General features: G+C 33.4%; 1 protein-coding gene across 2 annotated transcripts; it reads left to right on the top strand.

Annotated features, from left to right (window-relative positions):
- The first annotated feature begins 2,747 nt into the window (after positions 1 to 2,747).
- Positions 2,748 to 10,918, top strand: LOC142617727 (protein NRT1/ PTR FAMILY 7.3-like). Of its 2 annotated transcripts, none has more exons than XM_075790680.1 (5): positions 2,748 to 2,907; positions 6,446 to 6,572; positions 7,987 to 8,204; positions 8,753 to 9,315; positions 9,786 to 10,918. In XM_075790680.1, the coding sequence occupies exons 1-5, from the start codon at positions 2,878 to 2,880 to the stop codon at positions 10,654 to 10,656; spliced, it is 1,809 nt and encodes a 602-aa protein (XP_075646795.1). In that variant the 5' UTR covers positions 2,748 to 2,877; the 3' UTR covers positions 10,657 to 10,918. The 2 variants fall into 2 exon arrangements, with proteins under 2 accessions (XP_075646795.1, XP_075646796.1); XM_075790681.1 differs by lacking the exon at positions 2,748 to 2,907 and adding an exon at positions 7,802 to 7,829.
- Positions 10,919 to 24,764: the final 13,846 nt, after the last annotated feature.

Genomic DNA, 24,764 nt, shown 5'->3' on the forward strand with positions numbered 1-24,764 from the left:
GTCATAAATGTTACATTTGCCCCGATCTTATGGGACACCTATCTTGATTTGTTGTTTACCCATTCCTCGATTTTTGAGATAGTTATTCAATTGGGCTCTAACTCTCTTCCTTTAAATTTCTAATTCCTTGTAATTGCTTGACTAGTCAGTGAATAGTTGCCATGTAATTAGCAAACATATGACTAATATTTCAATTAAGTAATGTTATAAACAAAAAAATTTTCACAATAGTTTTTTTTTTGTTAAGGAAAAACACTATTAGATATTATTAGGGAAGATTGGTTAAATCAGCCTGAGTACATAAACAAATTGTGGTGGAATATCTCATGGTTTTGAAACTCGGACCGCTCAATGAACCGTAAAAGGGAGAGGTTTAAGGTTGGATTAAGGTTGAACCGATGTCGAACCGTGATGACGTCATAATTAATTTAATAATTATTTAAAAAATATATAAATATATTAAATTAGTAAAAAAAAAGAAAATTTAACTAAAATAGTTCTATATATATATATATATATATAGAAATTTATTTTGAAAATAAACATTTATCAACTTAAGATTTATGGTGAATTTATTATAGAATTAACATTACTTTAAATATTAATCTAATACAAGAATTTATTGTATAAATATTATAAAAATACTAAGTAAGAATATCATTACGCTAATTTCTAATTTAGAATATCTACATTCATAATATTTTTACAACAAATTATAAGTTGGTTCGAATTTGAACTTATTATTAAAATTACTTTTTTTTCAACAATAACAACCATTAACAATCTACCATTTAAAATTTATTATAAAAATATCATAATGATAACATTCTCTTTCTCACCCAATAAAAATTTAAAATCTACTTCTTTTTATTTCCTCCATTCACCTGCCACTCCAGTGGCAAGTGGCAACAAGACATCACGTTTGTCTTATCAAAAAAAAAAAAAAAGACATCACGTTTGTACCGCAGGACATCAACTTTACCACTTCTTTTTTTTTTTTTTTTAATTTCCCAAGGCTTCCATTTCCAAGATTTAATCTACACCACACCTTTTAAAAAAATCCCTGCACAAAGTCAGCCTTTAACTCCTACATATTTTTCCCTTCTTTCATCTTCTTAGTCTTTGTTTCTTCCGTCGCTTCAACCTCCCAGTTCCCAGTTCATACCTTTTCTTCTTCTTTCTTACCTTTCTTTAATTTTCTTAAACCAGTTTACGCAACATCTAGACGGTGTAGAGGCAAGAAAACAAGACAGGGAGAGAAAGAGAAGAAGATTAAGAAGAAAAGTTTTGGACAGATAACAAATGAGAGACAGAGCTAACGAGATAGAGATAATTGGATCTCAATATTTACAATGTTTGACAGCATCTCATAGTGGTTGAAGCTTCAACCATGGTGATAAGGTGCTGTGAGCTTTTAATTTTTTTTTAAATTTTTTAAATTTATTTTTTAAAAAGCGTTGATCTGAACCGTAAGAGCCGTTCACCGTTCTCAAATCTGGGCGGTTCAACCATGGTTCGAACCGTTTCGCACTTTTTGTGTATAAAACAGTTCTGGTGGTTAAAAGAACTATGTTAGTAGGAGATTTCCGGTTATTTCGGTCGGATTGTACGGTCCGGTTTGGGTCTACAAACTATGAAATATCTTCTGTTCACACATTAAAATACGAAAAAGGTAAAGTATGCTTAGATAAATTTTATTACCTTTTCGTTTAACACGAGAGTAATATAACCGAAGAAAAAAAAACGAGCTTATACATTAGGAATGAGGAGGCCACAAGATGACAAAGGAGCACCCTCCTCCGCTAAAGCACCCATGAGAACCTGAGAATCACCTTCCAGAATTGTTCTGACCACGCCTAATTCAAAGGTGAATTTTACAATAATTTTCACAATAATTGAGTAACAAATTTTCACTTGGACCTATTGGTCACATTAGTTCTTAACTTACCAACAACAACTTGTCACATTGGTTGAAATTTTTATGGTGTATTAGTCTACTCGATCAATGTGTGTCGCCCTCTCCTCACAGCACGTCTTACAGCAACCGGCCAATTTATTTGGTATAACCAAAGACATCATTTTATCAACAAAAGCACTTATTATTTGTGCCCCTTCAATAGCTAGTAATTAACAATGACCTCCTTTGTCTTTGTTAGTCTAGTCCATTCCCATTGATAGTTACCATGAATGAATAATAACAAAATTACTAATATTGTAATAATAATCTTTCATTCCCTTTTAATTAGGCCACAAAAGTCTGCTTCCCACATTCAGTTGAAACTCCCCCAAATGAATCCAAAAAGAATTCAAAGAAAACAAAATAAAGAATCTTTGGCATGTATCTTTGATAATCTTATTGCAGTGAAATACATAGCCATGGCCATCAAAGTGATATAACAGTTAAAAAAATAAACAAAAAAAATAAAAAAAAATAAAGTCTCACAAAAAGTTTAAAAAGATTGATTAAAAATAGAAGAGAAGCCCATGAAAGCAAGCATGTTTCAAACATGTCGATATCAAAGACAGCTAAATTACGTTCACTATTATTAATTGTTTAGTGAAAGAGAAAACTAGCCTAGTCAGAATCATGATGATATCTTCATGATTATTGTAATTCAACCTCGTCACGTTTCCTTCTCATCATTTTTCTCTTCTTCGCCTCCAAATCTGGCTTTTCTCTCACATGAAATCCTAGCCGTCCATTCACTCTCGCTACCCTCTATATATACATATACCCCTCACACTCTCCCACCATAGCTCTAATATTTTCAAGCTCTTCTATCTTCCTCTCCTTAAAACTCTCTCTATAACTCTTTCTTTTGGTTTTCATTTTATAGACGAAAGGTCTAGTTCTGAGAGCCTGAGCGTACTGCACCAATGGCTTGCTTAAATGTCTGCAGCAACAAGGTTAGTGAAACTTCTTTATATTTCCATGAAACTATGTGATAAAAATGCATACTTTCTGTTGCTACATTTCTTGGATAAATTTACAAGCTGCTCTTCATCATATATGTTACTAATCAATACCATATCCAAATCTATTTTGTGTTGTTCATTCATTTTGGCATTTAGTTTTGTCATCAAAGCTCAGATCTTCCATGCATGGGATCCTCATGTAGCATGTTGCACTTTTGGGAAAGTGTTGGCATGTATATTTCGACGCTGGGCAGAGTAACGTACCCCTAAAATGTTGCAGAAACCTCTCTATCTTTTTGTTTCCTTGTTTTTTTTCTTGGTTAAACAGGCAAGAACTACTCTTTTTTTTTTTTTGGATAAGCAGACAAGAACTACTTCTTCTATCTAGAACAAGAATATATGATGCTACATATAATTTTGGACTTAACCTAATAGACCAAAAACAAGGAATATAGCCAAACTTGTTTATAATTTTAAAAACAAAAAATGCTTGAAAGAGTTAAAACTTTAAAAAAATGACTAGCCACACATTATGTTTTATCTTCTTTTTATTTTTTTTTATTTATACAAACAAACACATTATGTTTTACCAACGTGGGTTGATGGATCCAACACCAACATACTTTGAATCCGGTTGGGACTTGTAATTCTTGATCCTAACAAAATGAAGCGGCTCTAGCTCTAGCTCTGGCTCTGGCCCTTATCATTAGAACCTAGGTCTATATCCAATGAACTTATTTATATTCTCTTATTTTCTTGGCAAAAAGAAAGAGTTAGTACAAAAATATAATTATACTTAAAGAATAAAATTATAATTATGATAATTATAAATTGATATTTTAAGTGAAACTTATTGAAGATCACCCACATGACAAGCAATAAGAGAAGCCACGTATCTTGATTATTATTTTTTCAGAAATGATTCTTCAAAAGATTTAGTGCTCAAACTTTCATGTCTAAATAGGAAGATTTGAGCTCAAACTTTCATGTGGTTCCCAGCTGACGTGTGGAGAAATATTGGTTGTCAGACTCCATGTAAAGTGAGTCTCACGTGAGTCAAGCTGTCTCTTCAGTCTTCATTAAGTTGATTTGTTATTTTTGTGTTTTGTTATTATTCATTTTTTCCCAAAAAGTAAAGATACCATATCTATGGTGTGGATGTCAAATCGAAGTCCTGCATAATATTTTTTTTTTTCTACATTAAGTTCATTGAAAGATTTTTTTTATTGGGAAAAAAATTATAGAATTTTTTTTTTGTAAAAATAAAATAAAATACCATTTATTATAGAAATATAAACAATAATCTACATAAAAAAATAAAATTTAAAAGTATAAAAGTAAATAGTATAAAATATTTGCTGTATACAGATTATATAAAAGTAAAAAGAAAGCAATATATATCCAATGGTCATATTGCTTTCTTTTTATTGCTCATAATCTTTTATGTAGAAATTACCATATACAAGTATGTAGCAAAACTTTTTTCAAAACGTCAATTCGTTTTAGCTAAAAGCCATTATAAGAATAGTATTGACATGAGTTTTAAATATGAAAGCAAGAATTCAATTAAATGGAAGTTAATTGGTTATTAAACTGTATTGTCTTTATTTATGTGCTTTTGATATGGAGAAGAGAGTTCCTCATAATTGATTTAACATTTAGAGTTAAGAAAAAAAATTTAATATATAAGATGTCAATTAAAACTAGGGATTTGGATTGAAGAAATAATTTATTTGTTACAAAAGGTCGAACAAAAGGTTTTTATTTTTTATAATTTTAAATTGAGCTCATATGTCTAAAAAACTGGTTATAAATATATCAAAATCTAGGCTTGGGCGTGGGATCATGATGCTGTCAGTCCTATATTTAGATCTAGATCGATCCTACCTTAATTCTACTAATTAATTAAAAAAATTATAGTGAGATTCAAATCGTATAACAATTCTAGAATCTTAAAACTTTAAGGTCCTATTGATCTGAATTGGGATTTTAACAACCACATATCGAGATCAAACCCGTACCCTCCAAGATGTAAGAGTTTGGAGGTACCTAAGCCAAAGGCTTGGTCATTTCTAAAGTCTGTAAAAGAAAAAAAAAAAAACAATTAGGAGAAGCGATTTGAATCAATATTCTCCCCACTTGGAGAATCAGTCCATGTCACTAAGTTACAATATATTTGAGAATTTGTTGGTCTTTCTCGAAACTATACTTATAAAAACATCAAATTGTTAAATACTAATTACTATTTATTTTTTTTTTTTTTTTTTTTTTTTTTTTTTTTTTTTTTTTTTTTTTTTTCCTTTAATGGATTTTTTTTTGGTGTGGTTTTAGCTTATATTTAATTCTCTTAAGAAAAAAGTGTTAGGTGGTTTTGACTTTTGAAACTTCATATTGTTAACTACTTTCAATTCTCTGCGTAGGCTCGTTAATTAAGTTAATGGATTATGAATCAAAAAAAATCATGGATAATGTGTGTTCTGATTCTTTTATGGTTTAAGAAAAAAAAAAAGAAAAAGAAAAATGAAAAACTGTTAGCCATAAGTCAGATTTTATAAATGATGTAGTAGTTTAATGGTACGTTCTATCAAAGCTTTTATTTCTTCTAATTAAAGCTTTTGCTTGACCCTAAGCGACGTATCTGAATTCTGAATCAGTTACAAACCATGCATCATGCATGCTTCATAAAGCAAAGGTTATTATGTGGAATATCTCTACCTCTTTTATTTTCTTTGGAAATTGAAAAAGTTCAAACATCAAAAAACAGTTTAGCTTGTCCTTTAATTATATTTGCCAACTTCACTAAAAATAAAAGAGAACAGAAACAATTTTTGCTAATTTCTTACGCAGCAAACTTGTCATTCCAAATCCATGTCTCCAATTTCCAAAATACCCTTTATCACAGATACAAATAGTCATAACATATGCACAATTAATAGTTAAAAACATCAAAGAACACACAGGTTGTTATCACTGACTATCATATTCGACATGGAGGGATTTTCTACAGTTCATTTAATGTAACACTTGTGGGTAAGGTATTTGCACGCCAAACTTGTCACGTCCATCGCACTCTTCATGGCCGTCTACATTTTATCTCTAAATAAAATTTGGTCCTACAATCTTCTACAAAAATAGGCTAACATCTTGGTGTTTGTGGCATTAAAGTCGCGTAAGCTTGTACGGCTCGAAATCTTCTCTCTCACAATATGTGTGGTTAATATGCCGTAGTGAACTGATAATTATACAGGATAACGTATATATCATATGTATAAAATAATTATTGACCAAATCTAAATGGACTAAACCACACAAGCATATAACTTAATTAATGATGCTTCATAATATTTACTTGTTTCATTTTGTTACGAGGACCTTAAATGCTCTATCATTATCTTCTGGTTGAGATTTAAAGTAGCTAGTCTTTGCATTGAGATCATATATATGCTCCTCTTAATTTTAATTGTTTGGTTGGATTGTTAGTTGAGAATCAATATGAGTGAGACATATCTATTTCCACGTGAACTTTCAGGATGCCGTGGATGGGAAGATCAAACAGGGGCAAGAGACTTGTACGCTTGATGGAACTGTAGATTGGCATGGCCGCCCTGCAATTAGAGAGAGATCTGGAACTTGGGTTGCTGGAATTTTGATCCTAGGTAATTCTGCTCTTCTACACTGCTTGTGTTTTATGTTATCTTTTCTTGAGGACATTTGTTAACTGTTTTAATACAATTTTCATGGTAAATATAAAAAGAAAAAATTGTAAAAAAAAAATTATTATTTTTTTTCATAAATAATTTCTAAATATAGTTCAGGATATCTGTTAACTTTTCTTGTAAAAAGTTTCTAAAAATTGCTCTTAAACTAATGCTTTTTTTTTTTTTTTTGTTAAAAATATCTTAAGATGCAAACATGAAAATCATCTCTTATTTTTTTGTTTTCAACATATTCTCAGTAACCAAGAAAAGCCTAAAGTACATATATTTATATATATATATATATATATATATATATATATATATATATATATATGAACGGAGCCAGAACTTGGAGTTATGGAGCACGGTTTTATTGTTAGCTATATGTAGTAGCTTTGGCTTTTGGCTCTATTGCTTAGCCAGCAAAAGTTTTATTTTTATTTTTATTTATTTTTTATGTGTGTGTAGAACCCTTCTTTTGTTGGTAAGAACAAAATTATTTTGTTTAAAGTTTTTTAAAGGGCTAAGTTTTTTGTTTTTGGTAAAATTGGTTGATTAGTCTCTCTCTCTTTCTTTCTTTTTTTTTTTTTTTTTTTTTTTTTTTTTTTTTTTGTTGCATGTTGGTAATTTTTGTTGCTAGGCTAATATTTTGGGCTTGCATATATATATATATATATATATATATATATATATGTATGTATGTATTTTTTTTAGATTTTAGATCTATAATTTTTTTTATGGATTTTAAAAGAAGGAAAATACTAAATCTACAAATTTTTGTTGTAATTAGTGGTTATTAGTAAGTAAAAAAGTGATATAAGTGGTGGACTCAGATGCAAACTAGTAAGAATTTGCTATCTCAATAATCTATAAAAATGTTGTATAAAAGTTTGTAACTGTAGCATTTCTCTTATAATGATTAATAAGGAGGATAAAATGTAGCTTTATTGAACGAAGTTGCTAAAATTAGTACCTATATATAGTTATATAATTATCTTATTTAAAAAAAATTAGGGGGGGCATTGCCCATGTGTATATATATTTTTTTATCATTATGCAGTTCTTTAGCAAATAAGATTCCTCTTCTTGAGTCACCGCTGTGTTGTAATAATCTACAAAGACAGCAAAGCTGCATGGAGTTTTTCTAAAAGTGCTACTAATTATGTTTTATATTTCTTTATTTCTAGATATAAATGCCTCATGTGGAAACAAAAAATACGAATATTATTGGCGATCGTTATGACGTTATGTAGCAAATAAGATACCCCTTTTTTTTTTTTGAATTATTGCTTAGTATAACTAAACAACCAATAATTTCAAGATAGCAAAACTCACTATATTTTTTGTTTGTGTTGGAAAATAATTATCACAGTGAATCAAGGGCTGGCTACATTGGCATTCTTCGGAGTAGGAGTGAACTTGGTTTTGTTTTTGACAAGAGTGTTGGGTCAAGACAATGCTGATGCAGCTAACAATGTTAGCAAATGGACAGGGACGGTCTACCTATTCTCTCTACTTGGTGCCTTCCTTAGTGAGTCCTACTGGGGGAGGTACAAGACTTGTGCCATCTTCCAAGCTATCTTTGTCATTGTAAGTTGGCATCATTTGATATATTTTCTTTCCCATTGACACATGCATGGACCCATAAGCACTCAATGACTCATTTTTTTTTTCTTAGTGGTGAAAGATATTTTTAAAGATGAGTAATGCTACGGCCATAGATTATTTTACAATATTTTTACAAATTATTGTTGTGGTCAACTTTATATTAGTTTTCAACTGGATTCACTAATAATATCACTTTTTTATTTACTAATAATCACTCATCACATCAACAATTTGTTAAAAATTTTGTAAAAAAATTTGTATCTCTAATATTTTTCTTTAAAGATACTATAGCTTTTACTACATAGATATTACAAACTAATTTATCACCTATCAATAAAAGTATATTCAAACACTTATTTATTACGTTGTTAAAGTGTACTAACCACTTTCATTATAACATAAATTTGTAAACCTTTGTAATATAGTGGTACTTTTAACATTTGTCTTCCTCCTAGTCCAATTAATTATTTCTCAAAAGTGTAAATCTTACTGTTCATATGCTTATGTGAATCTCGTGGTATATATGACAGGGCCTGATATCATTATCGCTATCATCATACATGTTCTTACTCAAGCCTAAAGGCTGTGGTAGTGACCAATCTCATTGTGGATCTCATTCATCCTTCGAGATAGCACTGTTCTACTTTTCCACTTACTTGATTGCCCTAGGGAATGGAGGGTATCAACCAAATATAGCTACATTTGGGGCAGATCAATTTGATGAAGAGGACCGTAAGGAAGGGTACTCAAAAATATCCTTCTTTAGCTACTTTTACCTGGCTTTAAACCTTGGGTCTCTCTTTTCAAACACTATTTTGGGCTATTTTGAGAATGAAGGTATGTGGGCTCTAGGATTTTGGGCTTCAGCTGGCTCTGCCACTCTAGCATTGGTCTTGTTTCTTTGTGGAACCCCAAGGTACAGGCATTTTGAACCAAAAGGCAACCCTCTCTCTCGGTTTAGCCAAGTGTTGGTGGCTGCAACAAGAAAATGGAAAGTTGAGATGATGCCAAGTGGAGAAGATCTGTTTGAGTTAGAAGAAAAGGAAATTTCTAAAAATGGGGATAGAAAGATGATCCACACTCAAGGATTCAAGTAAGTTCATATCCTTCTACCTTTAAATTACTTATGAATACTTTAGGTAATTAAGGAAATGTAACATGTAGTCAACTATGATTATTCTGTTGAGAATTTATCACTTAATTTAAAATTTTAGGATTAAGGCTTGGTTGTTGTTAGATGGATGAATGTTACATTGTTGTGAATTAAGGGGAGAGCTAGCACTTTTGATACAAAAATTCAGTTTCACAATTTATCGTCTTCAGCTGTATATACATATCTTTCTAGGTAAAATTGGCACTCAGTGCGTAATAAGTTATTCTTTATAATAACTCACTGCTAGGCAGAGCACATGATCATAAGTGTCTTGACCAAATATGATGTTGAAGTTGCATTCATTCTAGATTTTTGACTGACAACTTAAGCCTCTACCATTTTTAGGCTTTGGCATTTTGAAATAGTATATAACTATATATGCTAAATGGTTTTCATATTCACCTCATCAGATTCTTCGATAGAGCTGCCGTTATCACCTCAAAGGAATTCAACCAGATTGACAAGGATGCTCGTGATCCATGGCACCTTTGCACTGTGACACAAGTTGAAGAAGTGAAATGCATTTTAAGACTTCTTCCAATTTGGCTATGTACAATAATGTATTCAGTAGTATTCACTCAGATGGCATCTCTCTTTGTGGAACAAGGTGCTGCCATGAAAACCACCATTTCAACCTTCCACATTCCTCCAGCAAGCATGACTAGTTTCGACATTCTCAGCGTAGCGGCTGTCATTTTCATTTACAGGCGGGTTCTTGACCCTCTTTTTGCCTCTACCACAAAAAATGCTAAAGGACTCACAGAGCTTCAGAGGATGGGAATTGGTCTTGTTATAGCAATATTGGCCATGATAGCAGCTGGGGTTGTAGAGTATTTCAGATTAAAATATGCAACAACAGAATGCGCCCAATGTGAAGGGTCTAGTTCCTTGAGCATCTTTTGGCAAATTCCACAGTATGTGCTTATAGGAGCATCTGAGGTTTTCATGTATGTTGGTCAACTAGAATTCTTCAATAACCAAGCTCCCGATGGTTTAAAGAGCTTCGGAAGTGCGCTTTACACGACATCAATGTCACTAGGAAACTATGTAAGTAGTTTGCTAGTGACAATTGTGATGAGAATTTCTATTAGAGGTGAAATGCCTGGTTGGATCCCTAGTAACCTTAACAAAGGTCATCTAGACCGGTTCTACTTCCTCCTAGCAGCTTTGACAATGGCGGATCTAATAGTCTACATTGCATGTGCCAAGTCGTATAAGTATATCAAGTTTGAAGGAAAGAGTGGAATCAAAGAAGGCAATGAGCTTGAGCTTAGAGTATAAGCTGTGGTAGTATTAGTTTGGCCATATTTTGATGAAGGCTACGTGTGATAAATAAAGTAAGAAGCATTACTGTAGAAGAGAGTGATTTTGCCATGATACTCTGAGAAATGCTTACCCTTTTCATTTCTCTAAGTTGAGCATATATATATATATATATATATATAGGGTGTTTTAGGAAGGAGATGTACTGATGTAATCATGATTTGTAACGAAAGCCTTAATGTAACTTACTTTATAGCAGTGTTTGGATTCAGACGAAAAACATTTCCTTTTTTTTTTTTTTTACCAGAAACATGTGAACACAGACCTATCCGTGGGTCTCGTGCACGGGACCCACAACCACTTTGAACATTTACACAATTCACTAAAATGACACTGTTAGTGGGTCTAGTACATTGTTCACGGGACTCATAAATATCTTTTTTTACCAAAACTTTAATTAAAAATTGGTCCTACGACACTATTTACATATTTAAAAATTATTTTGCTACAGTGCTTTCAGTTTTCAGCAAAATAAGTTTTATCTAAACGAATTCTATATATACGTAGGGAGTATTACACTATTACTTCTCATTGTGTACATATGACATTGTCCATTGCATGTTATAACATCGAGTGCCAATGCATTCAATAACAGTAATTGCCCAGAGTCCTTTGTAATTTCATTGGCATGAACTCTTGGGTTGGATATTCTAAAATTTATTCAAGGAAAATATAGTTATATTGTACACTTTTATACAAACTAGCATGTAATGTAATCCATGAAAATGCATTGATGTATTTAAAATTAAAGACAATTTTTATTATAAAAATATAAATAATTATTTTTATTATTAAAAAAAATAGCATGTAACATATTAAAAGAAATTAATTACACTTAACATTTCCAAAGACAATTTTTACCATTCCCCATTTTAAAAAACTAAAATAAAATAAGGGTATGTAAGTCAATTATTCTACCTATCAAACGAATGTTCTAAAAATATTAGTTAACAAATGCCTATATGACCAAAATAAGCTGGATTAAATTATTGCAATGACATCTTTATTGTAATAGATAATTATTTCATTTTGGCATTGTGATAGGTTATGAAATAGTTGATATTAGGTTATTGCAATGACATATTCGTTGCAATTTCATATTTGTCATTACAATTGATTGTTAAATAATTAATATTTAATTATTGCAATGATAACTTCATTGCAATAAGCTATTAGTTTAAAATTTTTATTGCAATAAATTTCAAAATTTATTGATATCAATTTATTGCAACGATTTCTTTATTTTAATTTATTGTAACAATTTTTCCTAATATATTAAAACTTCTATTGCAACTGAAAATTTATTCATTTAAAAGATTTTCTTTGTTTCTAATTTATGTCAGTTACAAAGCATTACATTTACTAGTGTCATCTTTCCGCTCTGGTTCTTCCCCACATTGCCCGTACTCATTTCCACCCCAGGCATAAGCTCGGCCTTGTTTATCCACAGCCAAACAGTGCCACCCACCAATTGCGGCCTGAACAATTTTAACATTGGCTAGTGCCTTAACTTGGCTCGGATGTTCTCAGTTTTGGTCTCTGGTGGGTGCCCCAATGTCCCTCTTTGGTTCCACCCCCACGTGAACAATTTATTTATTTATTTATTTTTAATTCTTATCATTAGATTTTGTAAGTCAAAACTAAAAAGTCAAACCATAAATAATTACAGTATGTTATTTGGTTATGTAGTTTACCATTTGATGTAGCTCAATTAAACTAGTTGTAATGTTTTCTACTTTCATCTTTTTAGACGTAGCTTAATTAAACCAGCTGTGATGTGTTTTCTTCTTTTGTCTTTTTAATAAAATTACTTGTTAGCTTCTCAAAAAAAATTGGTTTAATAATATTTAAGATGTAATATTTCTTTTACAGATCATATGGCGACTCAGTACCAATTATTTTTTAGCTCATACCACCGTCTGACTCTCCGAGATCATTCATCTTTACTCCACTCTATGTTTTACCACCCACCTCTACGTTGGGCCATTTGGTGCCACCAACCTCCACCCTGCCATCTCATCCTGGCCACCATTGGAGCTTCCTTTGGTTGGTGGTCCCATTGGTGATTTTCGTTGTTGCACTCCCTTGTATGGGTTATGTTTCGCCCATGCAAACAGTGGCTATGCACCGCCTTTAGACGTGGAGCTTGACGAGGATACATTCGTCATATTGAGTTGTCCAGTATCTCCAGTACTTGAGTTTTATTTATCGTAAATTAAATAAATTTCCATTGTACAAACCAATGGTTAGATAACAAAAACTACCCTTGTAGATACAACATCTTATAGTGTTGCATTTACATGTTTATATCTATATATAATATAAAACTGAAACGTTTGATTTTGTATTGACCTCTCCTTATTATGTCACATGGTTTTATTTTGTTGAGAAAGTTTAATAGGTAGAATAGTTATAAGTATACTACAAGTTGAACATTTATATGTCTGCAAATTACACATACAAATATGCAAAGATAGTAGTGTTTGTGGCTGTGTGCAACTGAACCATCTATCTTAATTAATCCCCTTCCTCCTACAAAATAGGCAGCAATAAGCTTACTAAGTGTGTGAAGTTAATGAATTTTGATTATGCCTCAGTGAATCACTTTGGGGGAGCATATTAATTGTAGTAAGACCAAACTTAATGTGAGCATTATGTGTCTATAGGGTTTTTGTACTGGGAGAATTGAGAGCCACCTGTGCACAAATCAGCTCAAGTACTTCAAATCCCTGTCATTTTAAGTACCCAAAAATAAAATAAAAAACATAAAGTGTGGGAGAAAATTAATTGAGCTATTTGGCAAGGATAAAACTCTAATCGGATGGAAGTAAGAAAAAGTAACCAGGAAAATTACACTTTACTATCCTAAATCATATCCAAATTACACTTTACACCATAAACTATTCAAATGCATAGTTTGCACCCTAAACTATGACTCTCGTTACACTTTGCACCCTGCTTTTAATTTTTCTGTTAAGTTAAGTAGAAATTTGAAGCACATGACTTGCACGCACATTGCTTAAGTGGCATAAAATTAAAAGACCAACCCCCCCCCCCCCCCCCCCCTTCCCAATCAATTAAAAAGATTTTTTTCCCCATATCTCTCTTGTGCGTATCAGTTTTAGCCACTCTCTCCCATATCAAAATCCCAACAACCCAAAATCCCAAAATCAAAATCATCTCTATCACTGCTCCACCACTTGTACTTAATACTCTTAAACAAAAGGAAAGATCTAATTAAGGATAGATCACTTTGAGTGATATTACAGGATAGTTTTTATTATTATGGTTTTTGGGTTAGAAAATTATGTTAGAATAGTCAAGGTGTTACATCGTTACAAGGTTTATCAAGGAATTAGAAACTTAAGGGAAAAGTTTGAGAAATTTACTCATCAGATGAAAATGGTTGGGGTTTGGCAACTGATGAAAATGTCTTGTTTGGAAGTGATGAGACTTCAACATTGTATCTGATTAACCGTTAAAATTTCAAAGTCGTAGGAAAATATATTGTCACATATAATGGTCATGAAGTACACAACCTTAATGAACTGGACTATATAAATGGAGAAGTTTGGGCAAATGTTTGGCAGACTGATTGCATTGCTAGAATCTCACCTAAGGATGGTACTTTGCTTGGATGGATTCTTCTTCAAAATTTAAGGGAAAATTTGGTATGAGTTGGGAATAATGGTATTGATGTTTTAAATGGTATAGCCTGGGACAGTGCTAAAAGGTGCATCTTAGTGAAGGGAAAACATTGGCCAAAGCTTTATGAGATCAAGTTGCATCGAGTAAAGAAAAAAAGGGAATAGAAAATGTCTCAAAGTGGGAGATAAGTCAAAATTTAAGTAGTTGAAACCTAAGCAAGATTTTATGATTATGTTGAGTTCCACTGGCTTTGACGTGCAATTATTTCATTATGTTTGTAGAGCAATTCTTTTGCCCATTCAGAGTCTACCAAGAATTGTTCTTAGGAGGTGTTGCGGTGGTGGAGCAATGATGATGCCAAAGATGATTTTGATTTGGGGATTTAGGGTTGCAAGGATTTTGGAGAGGGGTTGATACATGATACGCACGAGAGAGAACTAGAAAAAAAAAATAGAAATTTTGTTTTCAATTTATTGGGAAGGGGGGGGGGGGGGGGGGGGGGTTGGTCTTTTAAGTTTGTGCCACTTAGCAATGTATGTGCAAGTCATGTGCTTCATATTTCCACTCGAGTTTTATGTGGAATTTTTAATTGAGAAAAACCAGGTCACCGAGTGTCACCGTGGCACTTCACTAATTGAACTCAATTTTTCAGAAATTGTGTTCTAAAAGAGTAGTATCCTGCTACATATTATATGAATAATGTTATTTTGCTGAATATTTCACAAAAAAAGTGCTTTTTGCCAATTTTGCCACTGTACAAAATTGTTTGAACCAATTCCTTTGGAAAGGCAACGAAGGTGGACGAGGTAATAGAGTGGCTTGGGAGAAGTTGTGCATGCCTATATGGAATCTTTTCAAAAGAGTAGCAGAAGGAGGGCTAGGTTTAAAAAGAGTAGCAGAATGAAATAAGGTAATTTTCATGAGGCATATGAAATCCTTTCACACGGATCTCTGTGGGTGGCTTGGGTTCATGAATACCTTTTGAAAGGAAGGTGCTTTTGGACTATAAAAATTCCACAGGACAGTTCTCGGGGTTGGCAATCTATTCTTAAACTCAGAGAAGAGGCAAGAAAAATTCTGAGTTATGAAGTAGGAGATGGCAGTAAGATATTTCTTTGGCATGATACATGGCATCCTGATGGTATATTGCTACAGAAATATGGATGTAGGGTAGTAATATGATGCTGCCAGCCACCTTGAAGCTAAAGTTGCATCAGTCCTACATAACAAAACCTGGACTTGGAGGCCTGCCAGATCAGATACTCTTGTAAATATCCAGAGCAAGCTTCCTTTGATAGAGTTGAAAGAGGAAGACAGGGCTTTATGGTCTGCCTCTCACAAGTTTGATTGTGCTAACACCTGGAATGAAATAAAACTAAAGCTAATAAGGCAGAGTGGCGGTTTCTGGTGTGGTTTAATCTAGCTATCTCTAGGCACTCCTTTGTTGGTTGGATGGCTATCCTAAAGAAGCTCCCAACTAAGGACAGATTGATACAATGGGGCCTTGCTGTGGACAGTATGTGCGTTTTTTGTAGGTCCCGTATTGAAGATAGAGACCACCTCTTTTTTCAAATGCTCCTTTACTGAGAGAATCTGGGATAATATCATGGGGCTTTGCCTAGTGTCAGATGCCAAAACCAATTGGCAGGAGTTAATGAAATGGGGTGCTACTCAATTAAAAGGAAAGGGATTTATAACCACCTTGTGTAAGCTAGCTTGGTGGTCTGCTGTCTATCACATATGTCAAAGGAATGCTATTATACATGTAGGAAGAATCTATACTGAAGAGCAGATTATTGGCATCATTAAAAAGGATGTTAAAGGAAGAATGTAGAGTAAAAAGTGTAGCTGTAACTCAGTATTAAACAGATTGCTCTGCTATAATTGGGAAATTAATCCAGCCCAGCTCTGTTTTCAGCCTTGAGTTTGGTTTTCTGTTGAGTAAGGCTTAATGGTTCTGTTTGTATAAGCTAGTTGAATTTTACTTGCCTCTAGTGACTCCTGTTAGGTGGGATGAGTTTGTTGTGGCTTTGTGCTTTTGCTGTCTAGCAGTGCTGGCTCTGCAGTATTTTGCTTCTGAATTTTAAGCTTTCTGATCTTGTATTTGTTGGTCTGTTAAATTAAATTCTTACCAGTTCATCAAAAAAAAAAAAAAAAATACAAATATTTATTTGCAGCTGAGTGAGAAAAAGAGGGATTTTGAGAAATAATGGGTTTTTCAAAGATACCAAGAGAGACGAGGGTGAAAGCAAGAGCAAGAAGAGATTGAGGGTGAAAGAAAGAGAGAGAGAGAGAGAGAGACTAAGAGAATAAGAGAGACGAAAGACAGAGAGACTGAGAGTAAGAAAAGATGGTGAGAATGAGAAAGGTGAGTAGGTTTTGGATAATCACTACTCAGCCTCCAAGCATTGCAAGCAACGCTGAATCACATGATTTTCATTCAGATCATTAATAAGATCAAGAACACCAGGTTCAAGTGCTGACTTAACTAGTGAAATCTGTTTTGTAGTTTTGACAGTCTCAACCAACTTCCGAACCACACGCGTGCTAATAACAAAATACCAATTTCATTCAGAAACAACAAAAATTGCAAAGAATATCAATACCCTACAAAAATAACAGAAATAATTAGTGACATATGAAGAATTTTCCCATGTGCGTAGACAAGTTTTCCTGGTCACCACGAGCACAATCTGCATTCTCTGTTCATTGCACACATCTAACAACACTTATGCACAAGGTAATTGCCAAATGGGTCCATTATAAGTTCAACAACGAGACCAATAGGTTCAACACAAGGTAATTGGCCTCTCTAAATATTTTTCCCTCTATTATTATGCAAGCCCAGAATTATTCTCCATGCCGCCACTAAATTGGGCCACAAATATAAAAATTATAAGGCCCAATATTTTGTGAAGCCTATAGTTCATACCTATGCTCAAATTATTTTATTGAATGGGTTCAAATCCCATGATTCAAGTCCATGATAAATTATCTATCAAAATGCCCGGTTCTTATTAACAATATCAAAAATTTCAATTTTTATTGGCAACATTAAAAAACATAATTCTCATTGGCAATATCAAAAAGCTCAATTCTCATTGGTAACATTAGAAGCTCAATTCTCACTAGCAATATCGAAAAACCCAATTCTCATTGGCAACATTAAAAGTCCAATTTTCATTGATAATATTAAATCCCAGTCCTTATTAGCAATATAAAAAATACTCAGTCCTCACTGGTGATATTTAAAAGCCCAATTCACATTGGTACTATTTAGAAAAAAATTCAATATTGTTGATACTTGGGAAATACCATATGATTAAATTACCTATGCCCATAACTGCAATTGTTTTTAAAAACTTGAGTACTAGTAACTACTTATCTATTTCCTAAATTCATGAGAAATTATGATTATTTGATTCTACTGTCACTATTCATAATTCCATAGTCATTCATCCTACAAGCCCATCATTAAAATGGTGACATGATTATTGGGTCTTATTTGGAACTGTAAACATTACCTATATTATTCTTAAAAAAACCATAGAATTCATTAATTAAGAATAGTAAATATTATTTACAAAGTATTTTGAAATAATTAAGCTTATGCTATTATTTTAAAGTCTTACAAATCATTATCCAATGACCCATTACAAATATATATCAAAGTCCAAAGTATATTGAATATCTACTAACAATAAAAGTTCATGAGGGATATAACCCATGGCAATATGTGCCATTGTTGTCCATTTTGTAGGACCCAAGGTGTGATGAAAGAAGAAAAAAGCCCAAGTGAAGAGTGGCACAAACACAGCTCAGCCAAAGGGTCCAACCCATGTAAATAAGTCCAATCCAAAGTTATAGCCAAGACAACCAAAAGTGAAGGACTGAACCATCAGGCAACTTCTTTCTTTTTTCATCCTTGACCAAGGTTCAGCTGGAGAATTCCTTAAAGGACAACCAAATCTCTAAGATTGAACTAAGGGTTGTCTCGTCAACTTTTTGCCACTGTCTCATTGACGTGAACAGTGCCTAGAGGTTGTACTAGCAGCTAAAATCTAATGGGTAATGGGATTTTATCATCTTCCTCAAAACTTTAGTTCTAGCGGAAGGAAGCCATAAACAAGGTCCTCAAATCTTAGCAAATCAGCTTTATCTGCCAAAAATGTTCCAAAATTGGTTCATGTACCAAGTCCATGAATTCTAAAGGAAAAAATTTGGGAAAATGTGATTTGGAGGGCATAAAAAGATCTCTAGCAGAACCCTCTGAATTAGGCCCAAAATTTGACACTTGGCTTAGCATACTAAATTCTACTCTCTGAGGTCCAAATCTCAGTTGCAGCTCCAAGATTTTACCTTAATATCAGCCTTAATCTCATTGGCTAAAGCTAATCCCAAAAATCTCAGCATTTAATGCAAGATTACCAAAATATTCACTGATGTCTGATATTGCCCAAAGAAGCAAGATAACCTAAAAGAAAATCTATCATTTATAGCCAAATCTTAGGATGTAGTGTGCCTTTCTTCTTGCTGATCAGACCTACATTTTGGATTCTTGCTAATCACCCCCCTAAGCTCCACTATAAAAGGGTAATCACATCAGCTCCACAAACACACACCAACCTCCCTGAAAATTATGTTATTCTAGTTACTTTGCCATATGTTCAGCTTGTAGATTAGTTTCACTATCTCATAAATGATGCCTCTCAGTCTATAAAAACCCATACTCACCTAGCCTCAAACATTCTTTTCCCTTTTTTGCATATCCTAAGTCCATAAATGCTCCCTAATCAGTCATAAACGACTCTTTCTCCACTAAAGACTTAGCCCTACCATTATTTCCCCCATTTTACTACAAACTTACACACCCACTCACTCAAAATAGCCTTTACTACCCCACACATACCCCACATAAATGTTGCATATGAATCTTGGTTCAACATTTGCCGCACTGAGCTAGAATCCCTCTCTCCCTTCATATCATGCCAATTAACCCTTTTCTTTTCACCATGGAACTATTGATCTTTACTTTTTGTATTTTCCATGGAAGGATATAATGTGTTTGTAACAATGTAATTTTTCCCTCATAATGATGTAGTAGTAGCAGAAAAGTACCCTAAAACATTTTGACCAAGACACACAAGGATTTTCTGAAGTGAACACCTTTTTAAAAATTTTCAATAATTGACTACTAGACCATCAATTTAATTTGAGCCTACTTGGAGAATTTTATTTTCTTGCATTGTTGTAACAGGATTATTAATTTATTAATTAACTATCATGAAGTGTTTTATTGAGCCTTAACGTTTTTCTTACTAAGGTGCAGTCTTTATTTCTTACTTGGATGAGCTTATCACTACATCAAAAGCCTTTGGGTATCATCTCAGAGCCCAAAATTGAGTTTCAACTTGGCCTCCGCACATTCCATTCAAGAACATCAATTTCTCCCTTCAACAATTAGATACATAGACTTTGTACAAACATGTATTTGATATTGTTATACCCAACAACATCAACCATCATAGAAACTACAACTAAACAAAATGAAAGCCTAGCTCTAGTTATTTTACTAATTGTTAATTTTGGTGGGTCAACTTGGGCAATGATAAGCTATGTAATTTGCAAAATAATTGGCATTTTTAATTGGTAAATTGACTGTGTGCAATTGTTTTGATCCAACTGAGTGGTCCCTATGTTGTGCTTTGTGGCTCCTATATGTTTGGTTATGTGTGCGCGTACATACACATATACACACACAATATTATATTTTAGTGATATATTAATTAAAGATTATACTTTAATAATTTATTTATATATGTGCAATGGTTGCCTATATATTGGTTACATTTATATGTTTATTATATTTTAGTAATGTATTAATTAAAAGATATATTTTAGTAATGCATTTTTATGTGTGTGCAATGCGTTGATATGGATCCCTATGTTCCGCCATTTGATATGTCTATACATCAAGGAAGAATATTCATTACACATAGTGATACACATGTTGAATATGCTAGAGGGATTGAAGGACGACTCTCAAATGTTGATCTTAACACTCTTGTTGTTTCTTACATGCTAAAGTATGCCAAAGGTCTTGGTGTTAATGTAGCAGAATTATTTTAACAGATTCTTCAGACGGAGCTTTACACTAGTTTATGTCCATTGAGAAAAAATGGTGAGGTTAGAGCTATATATGACTAGTAGAATTTGCACCCAAAAGCTTAATTCACATATATGTGAAGCATGTTGAACAAGCTGTTAAAGAGCAAGTTGATGAGGATTAAGGTAATGAAGGTGATGATGAGCATGAGTTTCATAAAGAAGTTGATGAAGGGGCAAGAGTAGATGACAATTTTTTTTTTATGAGGACTATGCTAATTTGGTAGGTGATACCGAATTTGATAGATATGAAAGAACATCTTTCCCAATTGACCCATCCACTACATTGTCCTATCCACTCACATTGACCAAACCACCCCCTATGACCAATCCAACCTAAACCCTTATGAGCAAAACACATCAAATTGAACACCTACTTGCTTTAGTAGTGAGAAGCATAATATAAAAAAGTTGGAAAAGTGATTATAGGCACTTTGATGTCTTGTGCACATCTATCAACTCTAAGGATGATGAAGAGCACCCCAAGTACACTAAATTTAGGGCTAAGGTGGATACGCTAGACCCCATTTTTGAGAAAGGCATATTATTTAGTGACCACAAGGAGTTTAAGAGCCGTGCAATCTTATAAAATCAAGCATAGGTATCCATTGTTAATTGTTTTTTTTTAATAATAATATCCATTGTTAATTGTTAAGAATAAATCTCGAAATGTGAGTTATAAATGTGAGAATTGTGAGTGTTGTATTTATGCCTTATGGGCCTATGAAGAAAACTCTTTACTAGTGAAAAGCTATTGGTAAAACCATATATGTTCTAGGGCTTTTCTTAGTAGGATGGTCTTTGCAAGGTGGATTGCAATTGCATGGTTATAGGTGTTTAGAGAGAGACCCAACATCAAGATTGTTGACATAAAGGAAGATACAAAAAATCAATTTCAAGTATATGTTTCCTTGGACAAAGCCTTTAGGGCTAGGTAGATTGCATTGGAAATGTTTAAAGGAAGGTTACCTACCAATTTGAAAGAGCTAAAGATTGTTGTGAAAAGTTAAGATCTTCTAATCCAGGCACCACAACCTAAATTATTTTACTCATACTCACATTGCACTTCAAGAGAAAGTATGTGTCTAGCCACTTGTAGAATTGGATTTATGGAGGAATATAGGTCAATTATTAGTCTTGATGCTTGTCATTTAAGTGGGTTTTTGAAAGGGTAACTATTGGCAGTTGCTGGGATTGACGGAAATGATGAGATATACCCAATAGCATTTGCTATTTGTGAGGGTGAGAAAAATGACAATTGGTCATGGTTTTTGGAGTTGTTGTTAGCTATATTGGTCCTGTGAGGGAACATGGCTGGATATTTACTTATGACCAACAAAAGGTATGTAATTCTTTTGTGTGTAAGTTTAATGTTATATTTGTTGTATATATTTAAATTTAAATGTAATGTTCAAATTATTTAATATCTACATGCTAACAAATTTTTGTGATAGGCATTTATATGCCAACTTCAAGAAGGAGCACAGGGGCAAATTATCAAAGGATTTAATACGGGCAGTAGTAAGAGAGACCATCAGACTTAGGTTTGAGGCAAAGATGGAGATGGAGATGAAGAGAAAGATAGATGTCACCGCTTATGGGCTTTTGATGGGTATTGATTGTGTACATTGGAGTAGACATTATTTTAGTACTTGGCCTAAGTGTGACATGTTGAACAACCTTAGTTAGTTATTTAATTATAAGATTACTATGTTGGAAAAGTACATGCTTGTATCTCATACAAAACATACGAACGAATTTACTTCATTCGCACTTGATAACATGTACTATGTAAATTTAAGAATATAAGAACAAGAGAGTGTACCTTGGTGCGGTGAAATTCAAAACAAAATATTAGAAGTACTTAGGAATACTTTTAATCTTCACTTTAATTCCACTTATGCCCAAAAAGTGTGGTCTCTCAATCAGTTTATATGTTTATGTTCAAGAGAGAAAAAGAGAGTGTCCAACACTCACATATAAACCATTTCATTCTCTTACAAAATTCTGTATGTTTCCCTCTTTATAATTGATTATCTAATTGGGCTAACCTCTTAGGCCATTCCAATTGGGCTTTAGTATGTGGCTTGGAGTGGGATCAAAAGAGAGCAAATAAAACACTAGCTCTAATGGGTCTTGGGCTTTTCTGCCAACTCTTGACAAGTCCAAAGTTACCATTAATTATATTTAATACCATTATATATATATATATATATATATATATATATATATATATATAAATGTACTCTAGGCCTTATTAATAAATTATATTCCAAGATTTTATTATACATACAACCCCTTCATAAACCAGGTTTTTGAATACCTAGTTTAATCCTCTAAGTTATTCATCATATATTTATGAAATCCAATTTCATAAATGTATACTTTAGTAACTCCTTACTAAAGTGGTTAGACCTAACACTTTGAATAACCAAACCCATTAAACTTATCTCAATGGAATATTTTATATCCCCGATAAGAGATTATGAATTCTATCTTGAGAATATATGTTCCATCAGCACTAAATATAGCTACCCAACATACTGAGATTTTAATCGTGACTATAAATCTCACTCCTGATATATTAAAGCAACCTACACTTCATGATCAAGTCTATTATTCACTTAGGATTAAGAGTTAATGTAAATAGAAGTTGTAAGATTTATTATTCATTTGACAGTCGTTAGGAGAATAATAAATCTCACAACGGTTTAGTTCAATATATCTTAACTCCTTAAACATATCAACATATCAACTAGAAGTCTTTACTTCCATGATCAAGAAAAATCATCTTAATTGATATGTTATAGTCTTTGCAGATGAAATGTCCAATTTCATCATCGACTACAAACTAAAATTCTGAGTTTACAAAGAACTTGTGACTTATATCTAAATGAAAGTGTTCGCAATGCATACCGAAAAATGAAGCCGACCATTAATGACTAGTTCGAACACCAGGAGCAGTCTGATCCCTTATTTGATCAGACTGCTTTTATAAACATGAAACAAAAGCAAACCAAACTCTCATAGTTCGGAGCCCAGCTCCAACTACTTCTTCGTAAGTGAGGGGGTGAGATAGGCGACAGGTAGCTTGCTTCCAAGCCGGCCTGGCCGCGAGGAATCAAAAGATCTTTTTCGGTGCTGACTTGGATCTCGAGTGACGGAAAAAGGCGGCCAGAAGCGACGCGCAGTCCTTCTGATAGAATTTTAGAATGCAAATTCTTGTTCTACCCAAAAAATGGATTTTGTTAAGAATCATTAGTAGAAAGGAGGATATCCTAAACCAAGCACAAGCAGTCAGTAGTCTTAAAGAGTAATGAAGTTGGATTAAGAAGGCCGAAAACTAGGCAGTAAAGCTCACATTGTCGACACCTCTTGTCCGTCAAGCTTCATATTTGGTTATTTACTAAAATCTCCTTTTGGAGGAGAGGGATGGATTGTTAGTGTGGACGATAAATCATGGGGTCTTTTTATGCCTCCATAAAAGGTTTGAAGAGATGAGCTACACTGCTTCAAATAAAGCGCAGTGAACAGCATCCCTGATCCTTTACACAGTCGCAACACTTTTTTGGTAAGCAGGTGAATTGCAATACAATGTTCCTTAGTTACCCCATCCTGGATAAGAAAAGTCACCTTAAAGAGGAGGCTCTTCAACACCCGAGAATCTTCTCCAATTCTCTACCACTGTATGGGCCTCAAATTAACACATAAGTTAAAGAAAGTCCCACTCTCGCTCAGGAAGAAGCCAATCCCGAAATTCGCTTATGGCAAGAAAGCTCAACTTCCCGATTGGACTATTGAAGGCGTCCGCTCCTCTTATCCTTCCTTAACCCCATCTCCATCAATAAATCGGAAGAGGAAGGGGACTGGGCTTGACACCAAAAGCACGTTGGCTAGGTTGAATTCTGGGTTTGAAGCCCTCGGCAACAAAGGATGGATTCAATAAGTTCTTACCAATAACCACGTCCGCTAAATAGAAACATTAAACTAAAAGCCCATACAAAATGAGCATCTAGGAAAAAGAGGTCATATGCAGATAATGAGGAACCATAAGACTGAATTACCTAGGATGCTTGTGCCCATAAGAAATCGCGGAGCCACCCATTAATAGTAGTGGAACTCTACGCAAAGTTTCCTCCCCTGATATGAGTTACTACCCCTTGATCACTTATACTACCCCAAACATCTGAATTGGAATATTACTACCGAAATTGCATTGTACATCCAGAATAGACCTAAAAAGACAGAACGAA

The sequence above is a fragment of the Castanea sativa genome, chromosome 11, assembly GCF_040712315.1.
Source record: "Castanea sativa cultivar Marrone di Chiusa Pesio chromosome 11, ASM4071231v1".
Lineage (NCBI taxonomy): Eukaryota > Viridiplantae > Streptophyta > Magnoliopsida > Fagales > Fagaceae > Castanea > Castanea sativa.

What these genes read in the sequence shown, in the direction of transcription:
- LOC142617727 (XM_075790680.1), top strand. Translation starts at nt 2,878, where the DNA reads ATGGCTTGCTTAAATGTCTGCAGCAACAAG. An exon ending in TAAATGTCTGCAGCAACAAG is followed by an intron (nt 2,908 to 6,445) that starts GTTAGTGAAACT and finishes GTGAACTTTCAG; the next exon opens with GATGCCGTGGATGGGAAGAT. An exon ending in TCCAAGCTATCTTTGTCATT is followed by an intron (nt 8,205 to 8,752) that starts GTAAGTTGGCAT and finishes TATATATGACAG; the next exon opens with GGCCTGATATCATTATCGCT.